This window comes from Pistacia vera, unplaced genomic scaffold, assembly GCF_008641045.1.
Source record: "Pistacia vera cultivar Batoury unplaced genomic scaffold, PisVer_v2 Contig337, whole genome shotgun sequence".
Lineage (NCBI taxonomy): Eukaryota > Viridiplantae > Streptophyta > Magnoliopsida > Sapindales > Anacardiaceae > Pistacia > Pistacia vera.
The window spans coordinates 26,897-36,906 of NW_022196154.1; the positions used below are offsets into that span (position 1 = coordinate 26,897).

The 10,010-nt window shown below is 35.3% G+C and overlaps 1 protein-coding gene across 1 annotated transcript; it reads right to left on the reverse strand.

Moving 5' to 3' along the window:
* Positions 1-1,001: 1,001 nt before the first annotated feature.
* On the reverse strand, positions 1,002-6,284 carry LOC116137913 (probable leucine-rich repeat receptor-like protein kinase At2g33170). The gene is made up of 3 exons (XM_031423609.1): positions 5,998-6,284; positions 2,555-5,524; positions 1,002-1,696 (listed from the first exon to the last, which is right to left on the reverse strand). Exons 2-3 carry the CDS (start codon positions 5,490-5,492, stop codon positions 1,311-1,313), a joined length of 3,324 nt encoding a protein of 1,107 aa, XP_031279469.1. The 5' UTR covers positions 5,493-5,524; positions 5,998-6,284; the 3' UTR covers positions 1,002-1,310.
* Positions 6,285-10,010: the final 3,726 nt, after the last annotated feature.

The following is a 10,010-nucleotide window of genomic DNA, read 5'->3' on the forward strand; positions in this document are numbered from 1 at the left end:
TCCGACTACCCAAAGTTGCAGTGTTGATCACTAACGATTTGAGCTCGTGCTTAGACCTCACCGTCCATTGTAAATCCAAGGAAGACGACTTGGGCGAGCAGGTTATTCCGTTTAATAACATCTATGAATTCTCTTTCCACCCAGATTTCTTTGCAACAACTCAGTTCTACTGCAGAATGAAGTGGACACCAGAATGGTATTGGTTTGATATATTTGTGTCAACCAGGGATTATCATGTATGTGGAAAGCGTTGTTTGTGGATTATAAGACAAGGTGGGCCATGCATGTTCAATCAAACAATTATGCAATACAATATATGTTATGAATGGAATGAAGGTTAAGCTTTTAATTTTTCATCCGCTTTAATAAAAGTTTGGCTCTCTGCACTGTGTTGTTTAATAAAAGGAGCTCAATTATATTTTTGTGGTTCCAATGTATTATTTCAGAATTAAATTGACATTTTGAAAGCTCAAAGGCCATCATAATAAGGTGAAGAGAATTAATCATCCTTCAACCAATTCAATGCACTTCAAAAATTATGTACGATATTGATGGTACATGAATTACCAAATTCATTTCCGCGAATCTATCAAATTTCATCACTTCCCTCAATTTGGCTTCAAGAAATTAGGTTTCCTGAGGCATTTTTTTCTTTGGGACAAATTATATTTCTTGTAGTGAGTCCCCTCCTTTCTTTAAGGGAATCGAGCCACTGGAAGTGAACTCACTCGGCTAAGCAAAGCAACAATAAAATAGAGTGCTTCTTCCTGTAATGTTTCTCTTGAAATGAAAAGCATAATCCAATTGATAAAAACGATCTGTTCACCAAGATCATCATCCTGGGATTTACAATGAAAGGTAAGCTTGAACTCTTTTTCAAATAATTTCTTATTTCCTCTAACTTCCTTAAAAGTTTCCTTCAAATTGAATAGTACATAATTCAACTTAATCAAAACGCTGAAAGGTTTAAAGGAAGATTATGTGATTTTCTCTTTGACAAAGAAACAATTTTAGTGTTAGACATACATAAGCTGAAGAGAAACATCGGTAAACCAATTCAATGCACTAGAGGATTTTCAAGATATATTTGTGATGGTAATATCAACTGTACAACAATGTTACTATACTGTACTAGTTGTAGAGGGATATACAGAATTTAAGGGCAAAATCAATTACCCACATAAACTAAAAGATGATATTTGAAATTTTACAGGGTATTATTATCATCTTGCTATTGCAAATAATTTATGAGGAAGAATCAGAGCAAAAAATATCTGAGTTAATAAGTAGTTGGAAACTGTCACCTACTTTCACGAAGCATGATCTTTGTCTTTGAGAGGAATTTCATAACTTGGAGAAGAAATAAATTTCCCTTCTCGCTTGTCAGACTCAATAAGCATTGATACAACATCCCGCATTGATGGCCTACCAGAAGGGTTCATACTTGTGCACATTAAAGCAATTTTTAAGACAAGAATCATGTGATCAACAGTACTTTTCTCTTCGAGATTTAACCGAGCATCAAGTATCCCAGGTGTCAATGAGTGGTTCCGAACATAATGTTTCACCAAAGTAACAAGATCGCCTCCTTGATCTAATGATTGTACAGGAGTTCTTCCAGTTAGCAACTCCAATAGAACAACTCCATAGCTATAGATGTCACATTTTTCGGTAACCTTCATGGTGTATGCATATTCTGCCATTAAAAAGAAATATGTTATCAATCACTTCCAAGCAATCTATTCTAAATTGACAACCGCATTACGCACAAGTTAGTAATATAAACCAGAGAGAGCAAGTTGTGTACTTTGCTACTAAGCCAAACATAATAAAAAATTGGCTTCCCTATTGATATTTTAAGGTCATAGTGCCCTACATATGAACTCAAAGTGTTTCACTGAAGATGAGAATGGGATGTGAACTAGGATCTCATGATGGATAAAGAATTAAATTGCTCTTCAAAATTTTAAAACAGTGAGAAAACTAGGGCAAATGACCAGTATGCTTTAACCATAAACAACCTATTTTTGGCGTTTTTCTACCAATTCAACTACTTGATTACTAAAACTTGACCTCTACCATGTTGGCAAATAATCCTCCAGAATGCATTTATTTCTCAAGCTTTACACTTAAGTCAGATCCATGATGAATCTAATAATGATCCCATGACTTGTCAATATTAACTGGAGATCCAAAAGTCAACTACAAGTATGAGCATCACTAAGAACATTAAGTAATGAAAAATCAACTCAAAAGACTAAATAAGATTGGTTAGCATCAGTTACGTATCTAGACCATGGCATCTGTTATAAATCACATTGAAGCAGCCATATGTTGCATCTTTAACATGAACAAGCCCCAAGAATCCTATAACTTTACTGAAAAGATAAATCATGAGAAGCATAAGAATGAAAGGAAGAAAAAGTTCTTTATGGAAGAGACATAATACTTCTTTTAGTCCAATAAAGAATCCATCCTATAGTGAACATTCTTAGCATAGCAATGATCCAATTAATATTTTAGTGAATATTGAAGGTCCAAACAGGAATCTTACCAGGAGCAATATAACCATATGATCCTGCAACTGCTGACATTGACTTAGATTGAGGCATGTCAATCACCTTAGCTAAACCAAAATCGCCCACATGAGCGTCAAAATTCTCATCAAGTAGAATATTATTGGACTTAATATCACGGTGAATAATCCTTGGTTTGCAGTCATGATGTAGGTAAGCAAGTCCTTCAGCAGCTCCAAGAGCAACTGTGAACCGTGTTGGCCATTCCAAGCTACAAGAAGACCCATGAAGTAGTTCACCCAAGCTGCCCCTTTCCATGTACTCATAAATAAGGAGATTAGAACCTTGGTGATAGCAAAAGCCATAAAGCTTCACAATATTGCGATGCCTAATCTTTCCAAGAGTTAAAATCTCTGCTCGAAAACTGTTTTCAATGCTGTTCCCTTCCCTGTTTGATGCTAGCTTTTTGACAGCTATGGTTTTTCCAGAATGCATAACCGCCTTATAGACTGTTCCATAAGCTCCACTTCCAATTACATAAGTATCTTGAAAATTGTTGGTGGCCTCAACCAGATCTTGCAAGGTGAACCCCTCCTTTGGTGGAAAATAGACGTTTGAATCCGGAGATGATATCTCATTATCTTGAGAGGACACAACCATCTTGGTTGGACGTCTGATGAAGTACAAAATAATCATTATGAGAATTAGAGAAACACCTCCAACAACAGCTGCAACAATAGTAATAATTCTACCCCGAGCAGTAGCCATATCTCCCACAGGTTGAAAAGATTCGGAAGATGGATTTCCACCGCATTTACCAAGAGGTCCACCACAGAGTCCTTTGTTCCCAGCAAAACTGCTGACAGCCATATTCTGAAACACTGTTACAGATGGTAAGGGTCCAGTAAGGTCATTGTATGAGAAGTTGCATCCCAATAAACTCGACAGATTTTCAAATGTACTGGGGATTTCACCACTCAAATGATTGTTATTTAGCAGGAGGAATTCAAGGAGATTAAGATTTCCAAGCTCTTGCGGTATACTTCCACTGAGGTTGTTATAGCTGAGATTCATTGCAATTTGTAAGCTTGAAAGATAACCCAACTCTAGAGGTATCTCACCAGAAAATAAGTTGCCACCCATCTGCAATTCTGTCAGATGCGAGAGGTTGCCTAAAGATGCAGGTATATATCCAGAAAATTTATTTTCCGAGAGCTTGAGAAGCTCAAGCTGCAGAAGGGTTCCCAGTTCATTTGGTAAAGAATCTACAAAGCTGTTATGGCTGAGATCAAGTCGTTGAAGCATCTTGCAGTGAACGATTTCAGGTGGAATCCGTCCAGTAAGCATATTACTGGACATATTAAAAGTCACTAGTTGAGAGAGATTACCTATTTCTCTAGGCAAACCAGATGCAAAGTAATTGTTTGCAATATGAAGCCTTTGCAACTTTTGGCAATTTCCGATCTCTGGTGGAATTGGCCCACTAAACTTGTTCTGGTCCAACTCAATAGCAGAAAGATTCACCAGCTTGCACAATCCTGAAGGAAAGCTCCCAGCAAGCCTGTTTCCAACCAAACGAAGTTGCACCAATGTTTTGCAGTTGATGACTCCAGTTGGGATATTTCCATAGAGCTCATTAGAGCCAAGACTCAACAGAATTAAATTAGAATGTCGACATAAGTGAGGAGGTATTCTTCCTGTCAGGTGGTTGTCAGAAAAATCAACTACCCAAAGTGGGCTGTAAAGTCCAAGCCCCTGAGGAATGCCACCACTCAAAGAATTGTCAAAAAGCTGTAACTGAACCATTTCAGTCAAATATTGAAACCCAAATGGAATAGGACCACTTAGGTAATTAATTGACAGGTCAAGCTTTGTCAAGTTCCTCAAGCTACTAAGCTCATTTGGTATTACTCCAGTAAGCTGGTTCTGGAAGAGGTACAGTAAGCGTAAGCCCATTATCTTACAGAACTCGGTGGGAATCTCACCGGTCAGATAATTCTCAGAGAAATCAATTTCTGTTGCCATAGACAGATTCCCTATTTCCCTTGGAATGGTTCCGTTCAACTCATTTCTGTACAGATACAACTTCTTCAGAAACTTGAGGCTTTCTAATTCTTTAGGTATTGGTCCCACAAGACTATTCCCATACAGTGCAAGAGTCTCAAGATTTGTACAATTTCCAAGCTCCTTTGGGATAAATCCTGTCAATTGGTTATCCCATAAAATCAGATCAGTCAAGCTGCCAAGCATCCCAATTTCCTTAGGTAATGAACCTCCTATATCATTTTGGGCGAGACCAAGCATTTGAAGGCTCTGACATCCACTAATTTCTGCAGGAATGCTACCAGAAATTGCATTCTGTCCTGCTCGAAATATTCTTAAGTTCTTGAGATTCCCAAAAGAACGAGGCAATGGACCAGTCAGATTGTTGGTGTATGCCACAAACTCCACGAGTGATGACAAGTTTCCAAGATCCTCAGGCAGAGCACCAGAGATCCCATTGTTGCATATATTTAAACTTTCCAAAGAAGACAGCTTACCCAGGTCAGCAGGAATTTGCCCACTGAATTGGTTGTTGTTCAAATAAAGTTGTTTCAACCTTGGAAAATTTCCAATTTCCTTGGGTATTTTTCCAGTGAACTCATTGTAAGCAAGATCAAGATAGGTTAGGTGGATCAAACTGCCAATACTGGGGCTCAGAGTACCTGAAAGATTCATTGAATTCAAATCAAGAGACCAGACTACCGGCTCATAACCTGAAGTGCAATTTACGCCTATCCACGAACATGGTGTCTGATCAGTGGACTTCCAGTTTTCCAGATAATTGAATTCATCATGTAGCCTGTTCTTCAACTCTAGCAGGTATTGGCCCTCCGAATTCAAACCCTCTGATGTACAAACCAATAGCGAGACAACCAGAAAAAAAACAGCAAATCCCACTTCCAAAACTCTCCTTGAATTAAAGTTTCTCAACATTTTAGTAACCCTAAGCTGGATTCAATTTACATCTGCATATGCACAGATACCTTAATTAGACTGCAATGCCGAAGTAATACATTCAATCCCAAAGAAACTACCATAAACAATATCCCAATCATAACTAAAACAAGTATTTTAATAACTTCAGTGATTCATCATCTAAACTAAAGCAGTCTTTGATAAATCAAGTTCCAGTAAACTAGCCACACCGATCAATAACTTTTAAGATTAAACACATTCAAGAACCCATATATGCATTTCAGCATCAACCCAGAAATCAGAACACATGAGGAGGACAAATAGACCAGTTTTAATACTTAAAAAGGAGTTAAAATAATCTAATACATGAATAATTTAGTTAATCAAATTGATAAAAGCCAATAAAGTCTTTAAAGTTAAGAAACCAAACAAACCAGAGAACCATTTACAAGAAAAAGACACCACTATTCAACCATTAAAAAGAAACCAAAAACTCAAAAGAGCTAATAAGCCTGAAACGTACCTCTTTATAAAGTCCAGAATCATTCATCAAAGAAGAAAAAATAAAAGCAACACCATAACCACTTCCTTTCAGCTCCTTGAGACCAATAAAGAATGAAAGCTTCATTGAGTTCATGAATCAAAAGAAAAAACTAAGAGCAACCCAGTTAATCTTTTCCCACCAATATTAAAGGATCTAGAAAGATTTGGGCCCCCCAAAAAGAAAAATCTTCCAAAGTTGAATGAACCGTAAAGAGATTATTTCTTTTGCCCTTTTTGAAAAATAGTATAATAAAACACAAAGATAGGAAAAAGTGAATGAAAAAAAAAAAAGAATGATGATTGTGAATGAAGAGATTTTAAAGCAAATGGTAGAGACGGGGCTGGATTGAGGACTTGGATGAAAGGTCTAATGGCCGACAAGGCATGCACACATTTCATATTATGAAACTCTTCCTTATACAAAACACAACACAACATGAATGTTATGTTAATGTAATGTAAATATAATGTAAGAAGAGATGGGATGGGGTGGGACTAGTTACAGTTGCTTGGTTTTGTTTCTCTCTTTTAGTGCTTGAAAAAGGTTGGATAGCTGATGCAACTTTTGGGTTGGAGAAAATTTTATTGACAAATTTACAGATTTGATGATTGAGACGGCTTCGTTTGGTAGGTAGCTCCTTGGAAATTGCAATTTGTACCTTCAGTTTTTTATTTATTTGAATGAAAATAATAAATTTAAGTTTGGTTGATAGATTCCTCTAAGTCCTCCACCTCAACCTCTGCTTTCACTCACAGTTTTATGCATTGAGAAGATGTAAAACTAAAATAAAGACAGGATCCATATATTTTGTGATTTTGACAGAATATCTCTCTTAAATTCTCAAAATCTAATTATATTTTCTTAAAGTTTGGTAAATTAAGCTTATACCAAACTAATTGATTTTTTATACGAGTTTCATTCAAATAAAATAAAATGAACCCCTAATAAAAAATGCAGAAAATGTCCAGGAATCCGTAGACTTGGACCTACAAGATGGGTGCATAGGCCGTCCAATACATATGCTTGATGTCAACATCAGACGGTCCACAGTGGTCTGACAGCCAATCTTGAAATGTGAATTGGATTTTGAGGATGAGGATGGGACCCAAAACAAACACAAGTCTTACTGATTCTATCACATGTAATAATTCATTCACATGTAAGATTAATCTTCTTTGACTTGTAACACTCGTTCGCTTGTGTTTGAGTTAGGCTATTCTCCACTCAATAAAATACTCAAACCCCGTTTCATATCACTTGACTCTTACTCTATATATATATATATTTGTTATAGAACAAAACAATGAATCAATCAATCAATCCACCGCCATTTTATTTATTTAAATCCCAATAAACTTATCATCAAACTATAGCCTACTAAAATAGGAGGGGGATAATCTTATTGTCTAATATGAATACAAGGCCTCGGTTCAATTAAAAAATGGTGAACAACTTAACTTATAAGGGTATTTGGATCATATAATATTTTATTATAGGAAATATTATATTAATAAAAGAAATCATTGAAAATATTTAGAAAATATATTTAGTTAGTTCGAATAAATTAGTGAATAATATGTTTAGTTGCGAGGATAAATAGGTAGATATGTTATATAGATTACTAAATTGCCTTCTTTTTTAAATTTAATATAATAGTATTTTTTATTATTTTTTTTTTAATCATTCTTTTTAAATCTCCTACATTAAAAATTTTGCTAAAACACTACAATCATATAAAACTTTAATTTGTAGCAAAATCACTCCACCCACCCCAAGCCACTATTGGTAGCTAGCCACCACCATCGCCACCGGCAATCGACGGAATGGTGCACGACTGGCTGTATATAGCCAGTCGTAGGCCGACAAAGTCGGAAATGGTCGCAGATCACAAATCCATGGCTAAAAAACAGCCAGCTCTATGGCCATTTCACGGCCAAAGATGTGGCTGTGAAACGGCCATAGAACACCAGATCTGGCTGTTTTCGACCATGAATCTGTGATCCATGGCTGGAAAAGGCCTTACTGGTGCACGACTGACCAGATCTCGCCAGTCGTGCACCATTACGGCGACTTACGCAACGGGCGACAGTGGTGAGTCACGGCCAGCAGTGGTCTTGGGTAGTTGCGGGTATTTTGTTAACTTTTAAACTTTTTTATGGCTGACGTATTTTAGCTAATTTCTCAAATGTTTGGGGGCTGGGTAATTATTATTCTGTAGACATTTGAGGGCAATTATATCCAAAATAGTTTGTAATTAAGGGCAAAATAGGTAGAAAAATCATATTACTCCGATAATGCTTTAATCTTAGGGGTGGGGGAGGGTATCGGATTACTCCCCAACATTACCAACAGTAAACACTATTTGCAATAAAAAAATTCCCGTAATATTTTATTACTTGTAAACCAAATATCAGAATCTTATAAAACAAACGAAGATTACCCTCGTTATCTTATATAGCCCCGATCCAGACACCCCATAGTATAATATTAGATTCACCTATGGCTATGACAAAATTGACATTAAAACTACTAAAATAAGTTAGCCATACTTGTTTCTAAAACAGGAAGAATACAAGGCATTAAATGTGTCTCTATATTTTTAGTATTTTAAATAGGGTATATAAATAGAAGAACTCAATTATATGACTATAATCACTACTAGGGAACCGAGCAGTCAGTTAGAACTCTTGGGTGTATTACTGAAGAGATTTTAAGTTCGATCCACTTTGACCCTCAATATGGGTGGCTACTGGAGGCTTATTCAGTCGTTAAATTCAGGGTCTCGGGAGATTAATTGAAGTACGTACAAACTAGCCCGGATACTCTGGTTATAAAAAAAAAAAAAAAAAAAAAAAAAAAAAAAAAACACTAAAATTATATGACTACAGAAATTGGGGTAAAGAGATTAGTATAAACGTACCATTGTAAAACTAATAAATTTTTATTAATATTGCACATTTTAATTAACAAAGGAATATGATGTTTATGTCTGTATAAAGATTTTGTCAAATAACGACTTGGTAAAAATGAATGTTTAAGTTAGTATTTAAAAAATATATCCTTTGATTTTTAGTGAAGGAAAACTATAGGGTAATTTTTTTTTATTTTTTTTTTAATAATGTTATGCCCCTAGGCCCTAGATAGCTTCAAATAGTATAGTTTGTATGTAGCTAACATCTCTATCATTTTAATAAGAACCCAATTTATAAAAAATGCACCAATTCACATGCAATCACTTCATAATAAAGGGAACTCTAGTTTTATTAATTAATCAACCTTTTCTGATAATACATTTTTATATATCACTTCCACAACGCCTGCCTGCAGCCTGGAGCTGGAGATGGGTCCAGATTCCTCTTGTAATATCTACACTTTTTTTAGCTTTAATAAATAAAAAAGAAATCACTTACCAACTCTTTAACCCCTTTCCAATATGCATATTATAAGTCTAAACCTAACCTGTATATGTAAAAAAGAGGTTCTATTAATTAGTCTACCATACGGTATAAATCTAAATGTCAATACATTCCCACCCACAAAGTTTGGTGTAAAAAAATTCCTCCAAAAATGGAAAATTAATACTATCACCCTCAAATGGAGGTTATGTCAGTTAAATATAACAAAATAAAGGATTGAAAATATATTTTGAATAAATTCTTAGCTTTTTTTATGGTCCAGAAATGCAATATGATCAAAGTAGTAGCCATTTATTGAAAACGGTTACCCCATTTTGATTAAACCTTAATTATTTGATCTAAACTTCTAATCATTTTGATTAAACCTTAATATATTCTTGATTTGTTTCCAACAATGAATCAAATGGGACGCCCTCTAAGCTCTACTACTATTTGAGATGGAAAAGAAATAAATCCAAACACAACATGTTTAAAATTGCTGCTTATTGTCTTTGGTATGATATGAGTTTTACTGTAAAGGGAAGGCAAATTTTTGGGCTTAAATTTGATATAAGCATGACGTTAGTATGATTCAAA

What these genes read in the sequence shown, in the direction of transcription:
- LOC116137913 (XM_031423609.1), bottom strand. Translation starts at nt 5,492, where the DNA reads ATGTTGAGAAACTTTAATTCAAGGAGAGTTTTGGAAGTGGGATTTGCT. An exon ending in ATATGGTTATATTGCTCCTG is followed by an intron (nt 1,697 to 2,554) that starts GTAAGATTCCTG and finishes TTTTAATGGCAG; the next exon opens with AATATGCATACACCATGAAG.